Raw genomic sequence first — 19,978 nt, 5'->3', positions numbered from 1 at the left:
TATATATGCTTTCTTATGCTGCTTTGTTAGCTTTTGTTATTTTTGCTTTTATCGTTCCACTGACATCAAAGTTCATGCTCACTAATCCAGAAAATCCAACAAAGTTCAGTCAGGTCATCTGGACAGTTTTTTTGTTGTTGTTTTTTGCGACATTTCATCATCCAAAGGATTTCTTCATTCCTAGGTGCCACAGCAAACAGAGTCCCACAAGCAGCAAACCCACATAGTGGTCCAGCCAGTTTGTTTGTGGCTCCTCGGACTGATGAAGTCCTTTGGATGAAGACTGAAATGTCTCAACAAAAAAAGAAACTGTCCAGATGACCTATCGTTCCACTGGTTTTAGCATTTAGCCAGTCTTTTGCCACTTTTAGGTACTGATGTGCTACTTTCATAATTTTTAGCCTGGTTTTAGCTACTTTTGGCTTCTAAGTAGTCTTTTAACACTTTTAGCTAACATTTTAAAAAGTTTAGCTTTGACTAGCACTTTGACACTTTAAGTGCTCTGCTAGCCTTTTGTTACTTAATACAATTAACTAGCCTTTTGCTCCTTTTTGCTTCTAGCTACCTTTTTTGCCACTTTTATTTAGACTTTTGCTAAGTTATAGTTAGTGTTATGCTAATTGTAGCTAATACTTTGCTTATTTTTTAGCCTTGTTTGGGCTACTTTGAGCTACTAGATAGCATTTTGACTTTTTTTTTTATTTTTACTAACACTTTAAACTTTGTCTAGCACTTTGACACTTTAAGCTTTTAGTTGATTTTTTGCTACATGTAGCTACAGTGTTTTAAATTTAGCTAACCTTTTTGCTTTTCTAGCTACCACTTTACTACCATTTGCTATTTTAACCTAGTGTTTAGGTAATTAGCTAGCATTTTGTAATTTTAGTTTTCTGCTAGTGTTTTGTCTTTTTAGCTTTTAGTTAGTGTTCTGTTTCTTTTAGCTTAAAGCTAATGTTCTGTTTCTTTTAGCTTCAACAATTCATTTTCAGCTTCTTTAGCAAACTTAAGCAGTCATGCAGCTCTCAGCATTCATGCTGCATTTTTCAGAAAGTATAATTTATGTATCAGTCAAGGTAGGAAAAAATAGTTTCATTATACTACATAATACACAACTATTGCTTTAAAGTTGTTTTTTCAATTAGTAAACGAATACTAATTAATTTTCATTTCTTTTTGCAGCTCCTCTGCTGCTGTATCTGTCAAGGACAACAACGGCACATTTGTCAGCACTCTGAGTATGATTCTGTACAACGTGAGTCTGATAAATTAACATTTCAGCTCTGAAGAAACATCTTTTGAAAATACATTTTTAACACGTTTTAATCCTTTTGGCTTTGTTTTTTTTTATGATTCTCTGAAAAGTCAATACCTGGATTCTTCTTCCTACCTGAGAGACATTTTTCAGCCTGTTTTGGACAATAAACTGTTACTGTACTTTTTCGTGACTTTAAAAACTCATGGTTTTGTTATCAGTTAGAAAGAATAACTGACAGATGCAAAACTACAGATTTAAACAGTAGGCTTATAATATAGTATAAGTTTGCAAAGTTTATGTTTTGAACCAAAAATGTTGATGTTTCTTATTTTCATTTTCTATATTCATGCAGGATTCAACATTTGGTCATCCTCTGTCTATCCCCACAACTGGACTTGCTCTAAAAACTAGAGTATTTGCTGCTGTGAAAGCAACACACTTAGACAAACGGTACAAAATACAACCAATTAATTCACTTTTTTTCTCCTTAATTTCTTTTACAATAAAAACATTAAGCAATTGTTCAAATTATTTAATGTGGGATTTTGCAGCTAGTGTTAGTAGCAGGAAATTATAGATAAAGTTAGCAACAGCTAGTGATATTAGCAGCTTAAGTTAGCAACAGCTAGAGATTTTAGCTTCTAAAGTTAGCAGCAGCTAGTGATAGTAGCAGCTAGTGTTAACAGCTAGTGTTAGCAGCAGCTAGTGATAGTAGCAACTATTGTTAGCAGAAGCTAAAGTTAGCGGCAGCTAGTGATATTAGCAGCTAATGTTAGCAGCAGCTAGTGATAGTAGTAGCTAATGTTAACAGCTAGTGTAAGTAGGAGCTAGTGATAGTAGCAACTAATGTTAGTAGCAGCTAAGGTTAGTAGAAGCTAAGGTTAGCAGCAGCTGGTGTTTGCACCAGCTTACAATGGTAACAAGATATCCACTGTTAGCAGCAAATAGTGACGTTAACAGCAGCTATTGTTGTTAACAGCTAGTGTTAGCAGCAGCTAGTGTTAGCAGTAGCTATTGTTGTTAACAGCTAGTGTTAGCAGCAGCTAGTGTTAGCAGCAGCTCGTAATTGTAGCAACTAGTGTTAGCAGCAGCTATTGTTGTTAACAGCTAGTGTTAGCAGCAGCTAGTGTTAGCAGCAGCTATTGTTGTTAACAGCTAGTGTTAGCAGCAGCTAGTGTTAGCAGCAGCTCGTAATTGTAGCAACTAGTGTTAGCAGCAACTGTTAGTTAGCATTCATAGAAACTAGTAGCAGCTACTGATAACGGAAGATTAATCCATCCATCATCTTTATCCACTTCTTCCTTTTTGGGTTGCATGGTGGACACCCTGGACAGGTCATCACAGGGACACACAGAGAAAAATGAGACAAACAACCATTCACTCTCTCACTCACACCTAGAGACAATTTAGAGTTACCAATCAGTCTAACATGCATGTTTTTGGTCTGTGGGAGGAAACCGGAGTACCATGCACGGAGAGAACATGCAAACTCCACCCAGAAAGACCCAGGGCCGGGATTTTAACTGGGGCAACCTGCTCGCTGAGACGTGGCAGCTGAACCACCGTGCCGCCTACAGATGGCTATATATATGTTTTAATTTAGGAGTTGTTTAAAGGGGCCAGAAATCTGCTTTGAAACTAGCATCACTAATACCAACCATTAGCTTTTCAGTTTAGTCAGAACTAATCCATATTTATCTAAGATGAGTCCATCTATAAGAGGTAAGATATAAATTGTCCCTAACTTTTCTACAGAACCCAATCTCACATAACTGAACTGTCTCATTAAATAATATTTGTGGGTTCTATTATAACAACCACATCAAGTCAGTGAGGAATAGATGAGATTTCTGATAAGATCCTCCACGGTGACTTTTTCCCACCATTATTTATTTTTTATTTTTGTTCAGATGTAGCCTTATTTTCTACACTTAGACAACTTTCATTATACCATTATGTTATTATTGGACTTGACGGCGCCAGTCTGCAGCAAAGAAAGCCCAACCTGTGCTTTCCCATGTGCAGTTAGATCTTTATCCCATCTTACAGTTCTGTCCCTTTTTGCAGATGGAATATCTTGATGGACTACTGTTACACAACCCCCTCAGGGAATCCTAATGATGAACTCCGCTACGACCTGTTCTTTGGGTAATCTTGCTTTTTCTTGTCGTTCAAGAAGATGACTTGATAAATCACAAAAGGGGAGTCATTACCCTTTCATGCTCTCAGCATGTCTTATCCTCATGAATGCCACTTACTTCTGTCCTCTGACGGCTTAAGCATACAGCTAGACGTCCAGTGTCGTTTTTCACTGTTTACACATTTAAAAATGCTTTCCTTTTCAAACAGTTGCTATAAAGACCCACAGACGACTGTGTTCGAAAATGGGAAGAGTCAGTTGGGTCGTTTTTCCTTTGAGGTCTTCCGATTTGTGAAACACAGGCACCAGAAGATGTCGACCGTGTTTTTGCACTGTGTCACTAAGCTTTGCAGAGCAGACGACTGCATTATGCTCATTCCAGTAAGAGTAAAATAAAAATGAAAAAAATCCAAGTTTTATTCCCTGTGGGTATGCATTGCCTCAAATAGACGAGGACTGAAATATAATCGTGTGATTGGCAGATCTGTGGGCGACGGCGCAGGAGGGATGGCGCACAAAGCTTCGATTCCCCGCCAGCGGCATCCGGGAATGCCGTTATCTCTGCCGGACCGATCATCACCAGGAGTGGTACGAACAACAACAAAAATAAAACACCTGAATCCTTAGAGCAACATTTCAACATTTTTAAAGAGACAACGATTTCCATGTAATGAAAAAGAAATTCACAAATGATACGTCGAAGTTTGATGATTTATTTGAAACTAAACAAAAACAAAGTCCTGTACAATCTGTTATGTGTTGGAGATAACTCTCAGCTACTACCACAACAAAGTTAAGCTCAATATCTGGATTATTATTAACATTTTATTTGCCATGGTCAATTAGTTGTGCCAGCCATCTTGGATTGTGCTGAATCCAAAACTTTATTATTAGGTGTAGATTTGTTGATTCTATAATTACTTTCATTGAATTTCATTAAGATCCATCCACTGGCTCATAAGATATTTTGCTAACAAATAAAAACAGGTTCAGTAGTTTAATGCTAAATATTTAGACAAAGATTTTGAATGGTTTGTTAGCACTGGGTTTGTGTTCAGGACTACTCTCAGCTCCTACCGCACCAAAGTTTAGCTCAGTGTCTATAGGTTACTTGGTTGTAGTGGCCATCTTGAATTAAGTTTACTCCAAAAAGCTAGTCTGATGAAGATGCACATTCAATGATTATGTACTGAGTGTCCCGGTTTCAAAGGTTTGACCCCAGGAATGCAGACTGATGTAAAGAAAATGTAGAAAACCTAAGAGTTTTTATTAAGTAAAGCAAAAATCTGACCTAGCAGCCAAAACCCATGAGAAATACTTAAAGAGACACCAAGGATAAATCACAAGGAGGTACTTGGAGGCACAAGAAGAACCGGAAATGGCATGATGCACACATAATGGCAGACTGATGGATGAGGTAAAGCTGAGAGACTATAAGGACAGAAGCTGATGGGTAGAGAGGCTGCAGCTGAGTGGTAAAACAGAGAACAGGTGTACAGGCATGGCAGGCTGACTTGAAAAGTACTGACTGAGGGAGAAGTGGTTGGTGGCACCGAGAAACACACAACGACCAATCAAACACTAGTAACAGTAATTAATGTTTAAATTAACTTAATGTTTGCCATATTTCTTCAGTTAAACACAATTTTGTTTTTCAGATGAAACATCCGTCAGCAACTCCCAGCTAGGTATGTTTCATACTGGTTTTTTGTAAATTTAAAATAATGGCAAAAAAAATAGATTTAGTGAATAATTAGAATCAAAAGCGGCAATTTGTATCAACGCTGGTTTACTGATTTAAAATGTGTCTTCTTGTCTTCACCAGCACGTGGTGAACCTTCTTTGATGAACCCGTTGACCGGCGCTCTGATTTCAAGCGTAGTCGTTCTGGGCGGAGTCAGCGTGGGCTTCTTCCTGTTGTCGCTCCGCCTCCTAAAAAAGTCCCGCCTCCTGCAAAAGTCCCGCCTCCCACCAATTGCAGTTTTGAACTCCAGCTTTAAATGATTTATGAATATTATTTACACAGAACTGTTTCTTATAGCCCTTTGGTACACATACATCGTATACAGTAAATGACATGTTTTATGTATTTATTACATTTAATACCTCATTTTTTTACGTTATTGTCAGTAGGTGGGCTACATGATGAAAATACACGTGTTTTAATATAGATATCTTCTTTTTCATTTTTACAAATCTTGACACCAATTGGAGGGGACTTAAAACTAGTACCGTAGATGAACCAAAGTCAATATTTGTCACTACATAAAACGTGTCTTTCAGCAGTAAAAATGGTTTAAAACGTGTAAATTTTTAAAATTTGCTAACAAGTATTGTGCTGGGGGGGTTTTTTTAACCAAAAAAAATGCAGACTTGTTGCTTCACGTTTCATTTCCTTTTTTTAATGTCTTTATTGCATTTTCCAGTTTATAACCATATGTGCATTTTTATTGTCTGGTTCTGAAATAAATTCTGCAAAAACCATTTTTGTATGCAAGAAGTGATATTTAAATGAACCATGAGGTGACTGACACATAGGTTAGGTCAACTGAGAAAATAAAGGGCAAAGTTCAATTATCCCAGTGGCTTACATGTTGACATACATTTTTTTTTTTTTTGTATTTTATTTTATTTTTTAGGAAGAAACCATAAGGTCACTTGGCAGGAGTTCCTTGCTTCAAACACATCGCTGGTACGCTTGTTAAAGATTTGACAAACAATCCTCCACGAGCAATGTTCATGTCCCTATGTGGAGGTTTTGGCTTGCATTCTCCTATCAAGATTTGTTACTTAGTATTACTGGAAAAGAATAAATAAATGAAGAGTTACAAGTCATGTGGTAGAAAACAAGAAGTCCGTACCATTCCCAGATTTCAGCTGAACTGGGAATAAAGTTTATAAATTGTGCACTCTTGCTTCTAATATGAACAAATTGGTCAGAAAGGTCGAAAGCTAAAAAACTTTGATGGGTCCATTGGCTCTTTTGGGAGCTAAAAGATCTGGCTTTCAATTCATTTTCTTCACTACTTCACAAATCGTGTTAAATGAAGAGCTGTTTGAGAAGCAGAGAAGACGGCTCTTTTTGTTGAGCTGAGCCAAATGAACCAGACCCAAAAAGGAGCCATTAGTCCCCATTGCTATTGAAAAAAAAAAGGTTTAATTGAGGTTTTTTGTTGTTTACAAAAGAGCACAAAAGAGGTGAACTGACACAGGAAACATATACCAAGGGAGGTATTTGCACAATGGAAGACAGATGTGCAGATTGATAATCATACCAGGATGTGACAGAAAAACAACTAAATAACAGATTCTGCTAACAAAAACTGGAAAAAGGTTTTGTAAAATTTGCAGATGGTATCAAAACTGAGCCAAGAATGGAAGTAGCATTCCTTGGAGGATTGTATAACCTGGCAGTTTATAACGGATCAGGTCAAAGTTTTAAACAAACATCTTGTGTGGTCTGTTAGTGCTCAGATTTCAGCTACCACCACACCAGTGTAGATCAATATTTGAAAAACTGACTGAGTTACAGCCAGCATTGTGTTTGGTAAGGTCAACTAGTTGCGCTGATCATCTTGAATCGATTTGATTGCAAAGGCAAATAAATTACTAATGTACATGTAAGGATTACTTTCTGACAGTTTATTATAATCTGTCAAGTTTTTCATGATATTTTGCTAAGAGACAGACAGAAAAATTATGTTTAACAACCTGTTAAAATACATGAAAATGCAGGAAATCACATCTACTTTATTCAAAATTTTCCTTGGGAGGACCTCCCAGAACCCCCCCCCCCAATCGGCCTGCCCACTATTTACATTCTGGCATCGATCAGTTTACAAATTAAGCCCTGTTACTTTGTAACACTGCTTACTGCTGTTATGATTCTGTTCAGTTTTATGTAAAGAGTTTTCTGTAATATTTTAAAAAGTGGCGATACATTTATGTTCATGTGAATAGGTCAAGTTTTAAAGTGTTTTTTGAGTACAGTAGTCCCTCGCTATTACGGTTCGACTTTTGCGGACGCGCTCTTTTGCGATTTTCCAAAGATTGGCTGATTGATGGATGACCCGCACAAGCGGCATGGATTGTTTATTTAAAATAAATAATTTTAAATGATTTAGCACCTGGGCAGCATGGTGGAGCAACTGGTAGAGCTGCTGCCTCTCAACGAGCAGGTCTTTGGTTCAAATCCCTGTATTTTAAGTTGGAAGACAAAAGTCAATTGGTGCAGCTGGACAACAAAGGGTTAACCCTTGAAGAAGCTGCTGTAGCACGAAGGAGATATGTGGGCGTGGCAGAGAGCTGCAGGTGGCAGAGAGCAGATCATGACAGGCTGCAGGGGGGAGCTTCTCCCTGCACACAATGATTTATCCATCCATTATCTTTACCCGCTTCTTCCATTTTGGGTCACGGGGGTCTCCAGTGCCCATGTCCAGCAATCACTGTGTGAGGGGTGGGGTACACCCTGGACATGTTGCAAGTCCATCACAGGGACACATAGAGACAAACAACCATTCACTCTCTCACTCACACCTAGGGACAATTTAGAGTTACCAGTCAGTCTAACATGCATGTTTTTGGTCTGTGGGAGGAAACTGGAGTATCCGGAGAAAACACATGCATGCACGGAGAGAACATGCAAACTCCACCCAGAAAGGCCCCTGGACTGGGATTTGAACCGGGAGCGCTGGCAGAGAGCAGAGGTCATGATATGTTGTGCTCTTAGAACGTTTAGAGTTTAAAAACATTGTATATATATATATGTATATATATATACATATATATATATATATATATGGCTTTATAAATAAACTACTACTACTATTTGTACTACTATCGTTACTTCGCGGTTTTTCACTGATCACAGTGGGGTGTGGTCCCAAACCCCCACAATAAACAAGGTGCTTCTAATTTTTTGGAAGTTGAAATAAAAAATGTATTCATTAAGTGAGTCTTGAATAAAAAATACCCCTTGTTTAAAAGTATACACATTGTATTAACACTATTAAAGAACAGATCTTAAGTATTTGTGTTAAACAGATATTTCCATTGCATTAAAGAGACAAATTGAAGAAAATGATTTTATAAACATGAGGGTTATGAGGGGGTCCCTGAACCCAAAAAGTTTTAGAACCCCTAGTCTAGAAAATCAAAGACCTTGTTTTAATTTTGACCTTGATTTGTGAACTTGACCTTAGAGCTGGGGTACTGAAAAGTGTACACGACCCCCTGTTTAGTGATGATGTAAAAGTATAGAAGGTTTCATTAAGTCATCTTTAGCGGATCGGTAGTTAGGGGCGGGACAAGAGAACGTTTACTGATGGAGTTTATATCATAATACGTTCGTCTTTCAACATGCGTACAAAAACTAAAGCTTTCCATCAAACAGTATGTTGATTACTTGGTTTGAGGTGTTGAGGGACTTTATGTAAAGGTCATGGATGTTTTCACTTACTAATGTTAAATTAATATAGAACCATGTGTGTGAAGTCAGAGTTTGTTGTCTACTCAGAGAGGAGCCTGATAACTGGTAACTGATAACTTCTGATGCCTTCAACAACTGTGAGCCGTGAAGCAGAGGTCGTCCTGACCTCACCTCTGTCTGATAACGAGTATTTAAGCTTTTCCTAACTCTTTGTCTTTGGGCAGATCTTGTGACCGGAGCTTGTCGTTGTAAGCCTGTTTTCAATGCTGCTCACCATGCAAGAAGTAAACTTGGGTTGAAAACATCTTCTCGTTGTCCTCTGTGTGGCTTATTTGATTAATGACATGATGATAGGATAATTAAATGATCCAATAGAGGGCTGATCAATGTTTATTTTATAATGTTGTCTCAACAAAAAGTCCCCAATAAATTACTAGCACGTGACGGTCGATGAGTATAACTTCCTTTGATTGGTCTAAATGTTTAAACCATCCTAAACATAACTTCTGCCAAGTACCAAACTAAATCATAGTTTAGTTTGAGATTAGTTCATTAATCTAAACTATGATTGCTTCATTTTGTCAAACTAAAGTTTTTAAATGACTGGTTTGAACCATGGACCCAAGAAAGCTTCACATTTATAGTTTAAATCTGAATCAAAAAGGTCTGGTTAAAACACATCCATTCAAATGCAGCTATTTTGCCGTTACTGGCATTAAGTAATTTAAAAATGTCACTGAAACATGATTTGTTTGGGTAGTTTTAGTCCTGGTGAGCTCTCTGAATTGCCAAAATAATAGCTTCATCCAAACCATTCATGTCTGCTAGATCCCATTCCAACTATACTGTATAAAGGGTTTAAACATTTAACCTTTTTTATTGTTATCTACCTGGATGATTGAGCTTACAACCCATTTTCTGAACAATTTTGGCCTTGGTTGTCCTCAGGCTGTTTCTGTGAGTAGCAAGTCGGCCATCTGGAATAAGACATTTGATCGTTGTACATGATGCTTGCTTGTTTTGGATAGGTGTGTTTGGCACATGTTAAACACCTGCTTCTGAGATTCCAACAGGAGGTTGGCTTGAAACACAGCAGTGAAGGATGACAGATCTGGACTGAAGAAGTCCTCTAGATGGGGGACGATATGTTTCTCACTTAAAGAAACTGGTCCGGATGACATGGTTTAACCATTTTTTGTTGTTGTCTACCTGAATGATTGAGCTTACAAACCTTTTTTAAATTTGTTAATAAAGGAATTTCCCCTAATTAATATCCCCATTTTGGATCTGCTTAATTAGTCTCTAATGAATGGTTACGTTCCACAGTGCTTTAAGTTTGCTGTAATTAAACTTTTACTCAGGAAGCCTGATTTTGATTCAGGAATTCTGGGCAATTATAGCCCTTTATCTAATCTAACGTTCTTCTAAAAAAAAAAAAAATCTTTAGAAAATAGCTGCAAATCAGTTGTGTGAACATCTGAACAGAAATAATCTGTTTGAGGAGTTTCAGTTAGGGATTAGAGCTCATCATGGCACAGAAACAACACTGGTGAAAGTTACCAATGATATTCTCATGGCCTCAGACAATGGACTTGTGTCTACACTGGTCCTGTTAGACCTCAGTGCTGCATTTGATACAGTTGATCACAATATTCTACTACAGAGACTTGAATAAGATATTGGAATTACAGTAACAGTACTAAAATGGTTTGAATCATATTTATTTGATATATTCCAGTTTGTACATGTAAATAATGAATCTTCTTCATACACCAAAGTTAGTTATGGAGTTCCTCAGGGTTCGGTGCTTGGACCAATACTCTTTACTTTATGCTTCCATTATGTAGTTATTAAACAGCATGTGATACATTTTCATTGTTATGTTGATGATACTCAGTTACATTTATCCATGAAACCCGATGAATCTAATAATTTACTTAGACTGCAAGCATTTGATTTGATCACAAATTGACCACATTTCCTCACTCTGCTGCTGTCTTTACTTGCTCTACTCCACCTGTTTGTATTTGAAATGATTTCTATCCTCAACATGTGTTTTTTGTCTTTCCTCCAATGAAAAGTACACCTGGACCTGCCATTCTAGTTTGTTTGTTTCTTCTTCCTGTTCTCTCAAACCCCAGCCGGTCGAAGCAGATGGCTGCTCGTCCAGAGCCTGGTTCTGCTGGTGGTTTCGTCCTACTAACAGGGAGTTTTTCCTTTCCACTGTTGCCAGTTTGCTTGCTCAGAATGGGAGACTGTGACAGTGTGAAGATTCACCACAATCTGCTGGCTTCCTTCGATCGATTGATAACTTTTAGTAATTGGATTTTTTAATGTGAATGTTTTGGTACACTGCCCTGAGACAACTTCTGTTGCGAATTGGTGCTATATAAATATTCTGAAATAAACTGAATTAATTTAGTCTATAAATGTATTTATATGTATAGTTTAATAACCTAACATAAAAGTGATAGCTTTGTAGTTTAAAAAAAAAAGATTTTTTAAGAAACAGTCAAAAAATGTGTTGAAATAAAGATCCTAAGAAACAAAATCTAATTGTGTTTTTATTCTATATCTTTTCCATTTTTTTATTTCAGAAAAACCACGTATGTTAAAAGTTCAATATATGATTGTTCATTTATGCTTGATGCCATTTACTTAAAAAAATAGTTCTTACCTATCAGAACAGCACCTGTTAAAGCTTTCCAAATGTCATGGTTTGTTGAGAGTCCAGTCATAATGTTACGTTTTTTATATCAGTATTGATTTTCATCTCTCATGACCTATCCAAATGTCTGCTGGTGGCTGCTGCATCTCACGTGTCACTTTCCGAGGCCGTTTTTGTGTCCCGCTCGGCTCTGCTTAATTCACCGCTCCTCATTACTCTAATCCCTCATTTCAGCAGCTATTCTGTGATGTATTCAGCTTCTACAATGTCCACAGATAACTAAAAAGAGAAAAATGACTTCTATCATCCCTCCTCTCAGCTTACTATCAGCGATAATTGATTAAACCCTCCTCCTGAAAATAGAAGCAAGGCTGAGGTTTGGCTTTGAACATTGAACCCGAGTTGAGGTGAACTAGGAGTGAGAAAAGTACTAAAAAAAAAAGTATGCGTCATATGCAGTGACAGACATTTTTACATTAGTCTGAGTATGTTCAGATAACAGTATCATATGTTAAAACAGCATCCTCCAATTAAAATTCAGCAAAGTCTGCCTAAAAAAACTACCGAAAGTCCAGGATATGTAAGACATTTTAAATTTTGTTTTAGAAGCTATGCTTGTTTTCTCCTCTAACCATATTGTTTTGACATGCCTTTTAATAATATACTGTAATAAGCACTATGCTTTGTCCTCATTGGATGTTCCCATACAATGATGACATTGGATCTCTGCATTTAACCCATCGCACCTGGGATTCACCCAGGTGGGGCAGTGGGCAGCTATGTGGGTGTCCGGGGAGCAATTGGGGATTGGGTGTCTTGCTCAGAGACACCACGACATGTGGGAATGGCTGGGAATTGAACCTGGGACTTTCAGGTCCCATCTTGGCTCAAGCCTATAAAGCTTATGTAGCCTATTTAGCAGTCCCCTGCATCATATCCATCGCTTGAGCTGTATATTATTGTATCCTTCAATATTTTCCGAGTCGATTTCGGCCATGGAACATCGTCTTTGTTTGAGTTAACATGGACAAAAGCGTTGGAGGTTGCCATTATGCATGTGGTCTGTTGCATTGTTTGCTCGACATCCAGGACTTTGGGGTTTCCCCACAATTCTCCAGATGTCATCTCTGATCAACACTATTGTCTCCCACTTGTTGTGCTGTTATTGTGAGTATCACTCAGACCTCTGTGAAGAGCAAGCAGCCATCAGGGCACTAACGATCAGTCGTTGGGCTCATGGTCCAACTTTTGCACGTGACCAACTAGTTTTGGCTGTCACCAACAAACTGGATGATCCACTATGAGAAGGTGCCGCTTCACCTGCAGCTCCTCAGACTGAAGAGGTGTTTTGGATAAAAGACAAAACATTTCAAAAAAGACCCCATCCAGAGGACCTGACTCAACCTTGTCAGATTTATCTGGATTATTTACCTGGATTACCTGGATTATTTAGCATGCATCAGAATTTTAAGAAATAAAGATTTTTCTTCTGTCCAGACCAGAACAATGAGTTTACAGCTAGCTGCTGCAACTGTTAGCCCATATAAAGAACCATCCATCCATCCATCCATCCATTTTCTTTACCCGCTTATTCCATTATCGGTCACGGGGGTCGCCGGTGCCCATGTCCAGCAATCACTGTGCGAGGGGCGGGGTACACCCTGGATGGGTCGCAAGTCCATCACAGGGCCACATAGAGACACACGAGACAAACAACCATTCACTCTCTCACTCTCACCTAGGGACAGTTTAGAGTTACCAATTAACCTAACATGCATGTTTTTGGTCTGTGGGAGGAAACCGGAGCACCCGGAGAAAACCCACGCATGCACGGAGAGAACATGCAAACTCCACCCAGAAAGGCCCCTGGACCGGGGTTTGAACCAGGGTCCTGCTCACTGTGAGGCAGAAGAACCATACAATTGAATGAAAATAACTAAATTTCAAAGTGACTTAATGGTTTTTAACAGTGCTTGCATAAATGAAAAAGTGACATTTTGTAAGAGGAACTTTACAAAATTTTAAGTGATGGGAGTTGTTGAATGTCAACAGAAATCCTGTTTGGTCCTGCTCATGGTTGAACTTGCTGTTATGGTGTCATTCTGGTCAGAATGACGTTCTATTTCTTCCACTCAAGATGTTCAAAGACTTATCTGCAACATATAAAATATTATTTGTTCTTAACTTTTCTACAGAACCCACAATAAGCAATTTAAACTATCACTTTAACATAAATCTTAAATCATTTTCAGTTTAAAATGAACTGGTTCTCATGCTTTGATGCTGAGCTTGTCAAGTTATGGGTATGACCTTTTCCTGGACTATAAAACTGAAACTGCCCCACACAAAAGACCTTTTATGCCAATTTGGCAGAGAAATGCTTTTTAAGTTCTCTTAAAACGAGAAAACTTCTCAAAATACAGCTGCTCCTCCTCTCACTGTTGTGTGTGTCTTGTTGTATTCCTACTTTTAGAAGCTCTGTAGACAAAAGGAACTTCATTTCAAGCACAACAACAAAGCCATATGAAGGAAGTTTGACCATTTCCCTTTACCAGCAGATTGTGTTTGGTTTCACTGCCTGAAGAAAGGCAGCGCAGTAGGCTACTTCAATTATAAAAGTTATTTGTTCACATAAATTGAATCAATTCTACTAAAGTATCTTTGATCTTCGTTTTATTCAGTCCTAAATTATGTCATGACCACATAAAAAGGATATGTTTCAACACATAAAACACCTTCTATTTGAAGATTAAAACCAGTCTTGAGACTGAGGTGAGGTGAACGTCAGAAATTCCCTGAAATGACAGCTCTGTATTAAAAATTCACATTTTAAAATATATTGTAAGTCCTCTCAGTGAACTTGGAGTTTTATCTGTGCTGTGTTAGATCAGTCATTTATAGTTATAGTTTATCATTTGTGTGTGTACATACAGTGTGTGTGTTCCTACTATTGTAGGATCACACTTCTCACCCTCCCCGGTAAAGTTTACTTCAGGATGTTGGAAGGGAGGCACTGACCGATTGTCGGACTTCAGATTCAGGAGGAGCAGTGTGACTTTTGTCCTGGTCGTGGAACAGTGGACCAGACCTTGACCCCTGCAGAGCGGTTAAGGGGGTCATGGGAGTTTGATGCTCTAGTCTTCATGTAATTTGCATCTGTGCATTTGGAGGAGCAGATGTGTGTGTGTGTGTGTGTGTGTGTGTGTGTGTGGGGGGTGGGGTGTTAAGAGCCTTGCTCAAGGGTCTAGAAAAGGACAAATTAAGGCGGAGATATGCGTGTGCCTCACCTTCTTCATCCGCATTTTGATATAAGGGGGAATCAAACTGGCAACCTTCCAATCACAAGTTCACTTCTCCAACCTCTGTGCCACCATGCTCCCATTTCTTGAGTGATTCTTCAGTCTACATGTGATTTGCATTGGGCACCAGAGTAACAAATTAATATCAGACACCTCATTAAAATGCTTGTACTGGACATTCAGGTAAAATGTGTGTGTCAGGCACCCAGTTAAATACTTGTACAAGACACCCTGAAAAAATGCTGATGATGAAATCATAGCAGATCAATTCATTTATAAGTACACAGTTATCAATGCTTTCACCTGTCTGAGGCTCTGACACGTTCTGACTTCCTGAGTTGAAAAAAGTTAGTTTTAGGGTTAGGGTGATCTATCTATCTACTGTATCTATGTATCTACACTATCTATCTATGGTATCTATATACGGTACCCTATACCTACTAGGGCTGGACGATATGGCCAAAACTTTTATCATAATATATTTCTTGATTACGGTCGATAGCGATATAATTCCGATGTCGATATAAACAACATAAAAGCCTCAGAAAAACTGTACAAATGGTACAAATAAATTAATGTTCACCTTTTATTTGTATTTAGTCTTAAAAAAAAATTGAAATCACTGTCAAGTAAACATAAAACTCTCAACTTTGTCAATAATAATAGTTTTAACTTTAAACAACAACATAATCTTACCCATGCAGCAAACATGTTTCTCTTTTGATACAGATGGGGGTGATGTTTCAAGGACACGTTGGCTCAAAATTTTTATTGTGCTTCATCTTCTGACCCTCAGCATATTGTATCGAGTGGAAACTCTTCATATGGTGGAACAAGTTAGATGTTTTCCCACCGCAAATTGGAACGACTCCGACACGTTTTGTAGCACACTGAAACCTGCAGTTTATCGGATCTTAGAGAGCCGAACCACTTCCACACTGCCAAATTAGTCATTCCTCTCTTATCAATTATGTCATCTGCTTTCTCTTCACTTGTGAAAACTTGTTCACTCACATTCTGATGGTCATGGGCACTCATTTTAAAGTGAAAACTTAATGCGCGTTAGAGATTAGCCTAGCCTGCTAATGCTAACGCCTTCTGGACTCGAGTTCAGCCTCTGTGCAACATCTACGTCACCACGCACTTCCGCAGTTGTGTCATGGCTTTTTCTGTTCGGGTTGAAACTGAAGTGGCCGTTTCAACCCAAACAGAAAAAGAAATGCATCAGTGAAACGCTGTAATCATATCGAAATATCGAAAATGTGCTTAAAACTCATACCACCGTTATTGAATAAAAGTATATTGTGACATATATCGATATCGAATTATTGTTCAGCCCTACTACCTGTAGATGAACAGATGCTCAGATATATTCATCAATTAACGCGGATTCCTCATTTTTCTGAACTGAATAAAACGTGCATTGAATTTAATGAAATGCAAACGTGAGACGTCATTTATGTTTGACCCATCAAAATGAATGCGGTCATTTATTTACAGAATCAAAGTTTAACATCAAACATTTACATTAATTTGGCAAATTATGAAAATAACAACATAAGCAATCAATCAGGAAAAATCATACGGCCATGATTTTTCCGTTGCTTCACCACAGACATTTATGAAACTGTACAATTATGATCTTTTACCCACACGGATGTGGATGAGCATTTTACACAGACATTTCTAAATATCTGGAAGAATATCTACTTGATAGAAAAGTTTAAAGATGAGAAAGAAGTTTAGAGGGAGTAAAGATGGTATGGGAGGGGAAGTGTTCACCAGAATTGACACTCTCCATCAGAACCCAGCTCTCCCCGGTACGCTTGGTAGGAAACTTGACTCATTACCTTTCTGAGATTAATCAGCAGATATGGAGCTCCGTTAACGCTACCTGTCCAGCGTCTCCTTAGGATGCTGTGAATCGTCAGAAGTAGTGGCGAGTGAAAATGTTATAATCCCATGGAACTCGGAAGAGCTCTGTTGTCATGTCAGGATCATCTCGAGCAGAGCTCAACAGAACTTCTCCAGAGCTTCAACAGAACTGAGTAGTTTACAGATCTCCAGCAGAACTCAACAGAACTGAGTAGACCAGGAAGTACCGACATTTTAAAGAGCTCTTTCCCGGTTCACTTTTGGGAGTATTCCCATTGGTCAGAAACAACCAGACGGGGTGTGTTTTGTGACGTAAAAGGTTAGAATGCAGCAAGAATAGGCTCTGTGCACATGCGTCCTGAATCACTTCCCCTTTGACCGGATGTCGGCATTCCAGTTTCCGGTCTAATCCCCGGTCTCGGTGAAAATGGCGTTTTCTAGATGTTTACAAGAGCTGCCCAAGATAAATATCAGCGATGTTCATCGTATTGTTGATGCCTGGTCCCCTGCTCCGACAAGCAAACGTAACAAGGGATTTAAATTGTATATCTCAAGTTACCTGCACAACTACGAGGGTAAGTAACGTTAGTTTGATCGTTGTGATGTTGCTAACTGTTTGCAGCTAACGTTAGGCTATTAGCAACACGACCATTTTTGTGTATACTCACGTTATAGAAACAGGTTTTCCACACTTAAACAAAAGGCTCATATTTTGTGATCATTCTACTAACATTCTGCTCTTCTCAGTTTCTAGCAAAAATCAGGACACAGGTGAAGTCGTTGTCAGGGCTCTGTGTCACAGGTCCATGAAGAAAAATGAAAAACCTCACAGTTTAAGTGTAGGGTGAAGATAGGATTGTTCAGATGACAGTTTTAAGATTGTTGGTTCAGCAACCCGACGTTCCTAATGTTAATGGGGATTTAGCTAAGGTGGTAATTAATTCTTAAATAAAAATAAAATGGAATTGGCTATTTGATGAATATTAACACGTGAGTTTGGCCTTGCTTGTCCCCATTTGGTTATTTGCTGCATGCATTGTTCTTCTTTTATGGTTGTTATGTGTTACTTTTAACCCAGTGTTAATTTGGTAATTCATGCATATTAGTTTTACTTAAATCTAAAGAATACACTCACAGTCTCTGTAACATTATTTTATGTTTCATATCTGAACGAAATGCAGGTGGGTATTCTATTTTTGACTCATGTTCTTTTCTTATTTATATACACAGGAGCACACTCTACAAAGGCCTTAGTGGGGATTTGCCGGACCTTTCTGTCCTTAGAGTAAGTAGTTGTATTTAAATTACTGATAAATAAAAATGAAATTAACAGTAGGCTACAATGTACTAACAAAGAGTTGTAGACTTACCGGTGTATTGAATAATTTTATTTTCAAGTGCTGTCTCTTTGTAAAGTGTAGAATTTTTGAGGGCTTAAAATTAGTTGATATACATGTATTTTACATTTTATTGAAATAATTGTTTTCACTTTCCCAGGTTTCCGAGGTGTATGAAGATTTTGCAGCAGCTGATGCACCAATGATCTGCAGCATGGGAATCAGCCATGAATTTCCCCTTGTTGACTCTGCCCTTGGCAAAGTTCAGGCTGGAAGTCCTCTGTCCTACCAACAGCCAGCAACAGCAAAGAGAGACATGTCCTTCCATGCTGCACCACCCCGCCCATCTCTGCCTCTTAAGAACTACCACCTACAGCCATCAAAAAGCATGTTTGTTTGTTCTGAACCACAACAGCTACACCTTAAAAGTATGGAGGTCACCTGGGACATGGTGAATAAATTTGAATGTGCTACCAGAGCACAGAGTACATGTCCTGAATGGCATCAGCTAAGGAGGCATAGGTTGACTGCCTCCCGCTTCAGGGAGATCTGCCAGGTTCGAGATAAATCTGAGGAAGATCTGGCAAATCGTCTGCTGCAAGGGACCTATCAGACTGCAGCTATGAAGAGAGGGCTTGAATTAGAGGCTGATGCTATCTGGGAATATTGTCAAATTAAAAGAGTCAACCACTATCCCTGTGGATTTGTGATTCACCCTGATGCTCCTTGGCTAGGGGCATCTCCAGACGGATTGATCTTTGATCCTTCTGAGCCATGTCAGTTCGGGCTGATTGAGATTAAGTGTCCAAATGTGAAAAGTTATGTTGACTGTCCATATCTCCAAATGAAGTCAGGCAAATTGGAACTAAAAAAAACTCATGTTTACTATTGGCAGGTTCAGGGGCAGATGCTAATAACTGGGATGAACTGGTGTGATTTTGTTGTCTCAGCTGAGGAAGATATTCTTATTCAAAGAATTTATGCAGACACTAATGTGATGGATTCAATCAAACACAAAGTAGACAGATATTTTTTCTATGTTTACCTGCAGAAATGTCTAAATTAGGAGTTTGATCAAATCAAATGTACAAATTTGTTTCAAAATATTTCCATCATGAATATCTATTTACAAATGTAAGACAATGTCAATGTAAGTAAATGACAGCATTTTCTGTTTCTTCAAGACTGTGCCATCAGCTTTTCTGTCAAACTTCATATCTCCATTTCCTGACCAAAGGTCCATTTTGGTAATTTGACAGGAGACAGGCAACTGTAAAAATTTGGTTTATGCTTCCTGCAATGGAGAGAGGGATAGTGGAATCAAAGAGTTTATTTTCTTTAACTCTTCTTATTAACCTCTCAACATGCACCCTCAAACGGGCAATGGACTGGGTCTTCAAAACGTCGACCTCTGACATTTGGGCCCTCTTGGAGAGGAAGGCAGGACGATGAACAGTCCCAGGTACGAGATCATCCACCAAGAATCCCTTGTCCACCATGATGGCCATGTCCAGTGTCAAGAGTGATGTAATCCCTGATTGACGGAACACTTCCTTGTCACTCATGGAACCCTCAAACAGTGCTGACACAAATGTCAGGGCTCCGTGAGGAGACATGCCCACCATGGCCTTAAAGGTACAGTGGGATTTGTAGGTGGAGAAGACTTCACTCTGGAGGAGCAGGGATGAAGGTGTTTGACACCGTAGTTCTGTACAGTCCAGGATAACTTGTGTGTCACTGTAGCGGCCATCAAAATCCTGTGGAAGACTGGAACTCACAGCTGCAGGAGACATCCACACACAAATTGAGCCCAATAAGCAGTACAGGAAGTTGGCCCATGTCACAATAATGCGGCTGACTGTTGCTCTGTGGATGTTAAATCGATGGCCCAGTTCCCTCTGGGTACATCCAGTAGACAGGTAGGAGAGGAAAAGAAAAAGCTCATCTATTGGCAGCAGTTTCTGGACAGAAAATTA

The 19,978-nt window shown here is 38.7% G+C and overlaps 2 protein-coding genes across 2 annotated transcripts in view; both read left to right on the top strand.

The window, feature by feature from the left end:
• The window catches only part of LOC119411466 (zona pellucida-like domain-containing protein 1), a 12,015-nt gene extending 6,616 nt beyond the window's left edge, over positions 1-5,399 (top strand). Inside the window, exons 4-10 of the mRNA XM_037678418.1 lie at positions 1,180-1,252; positions 1,608-1,705; positions 3,323-3,403; positions 3,605-3,776; positions 3,878-3,983; positions 5,054-5,083; positions 5,221-5,399. Coding sequence (XP_037534346.1) covers positions 1,180-1,252; positions 1,608-1,705; positions 3,323-3,403; positions 3,605-3,776; positions 3,878-3,983; positions 5,054-5,083; positions 5,221-5,399 — 739 coding nt within the window. The remainder of the gene's footprint in view (positions 1-1,179; positions 1,253-1,607; positions 1,706-3,322; positions 3,404-3,604; positions 3,777-3,877; positions 3,984-5,053; positions 5,084-5,220) is intronic.
• vps26b (VPS26, retromer complex component B) overlaps positions 1-19,978 on the top strand; it is a 440,542-nt gene that overhangs the window by 415,872 nt on the left and 4,692 nt on the right. The window lies entirely within an intron of this gene.

This window comes from Nematolebias whitei, chromosome 6, assembly GCF_014905685.2.
Source record: "Nematolebias whitei isolate Nwh7 chromosome 6, NemWhi1, whole genome shotgun sequence".
Taxonomy (NCBI): Eukaryota; Metazoa; Chordata; class Actinopteri; order Cyprinodontiformes; family Rivulidae; genus Nematolebias; species Nematolebias whitei.
This window is presented reverse-complemented; position numbering and strand designations above follow the sequence as displayed.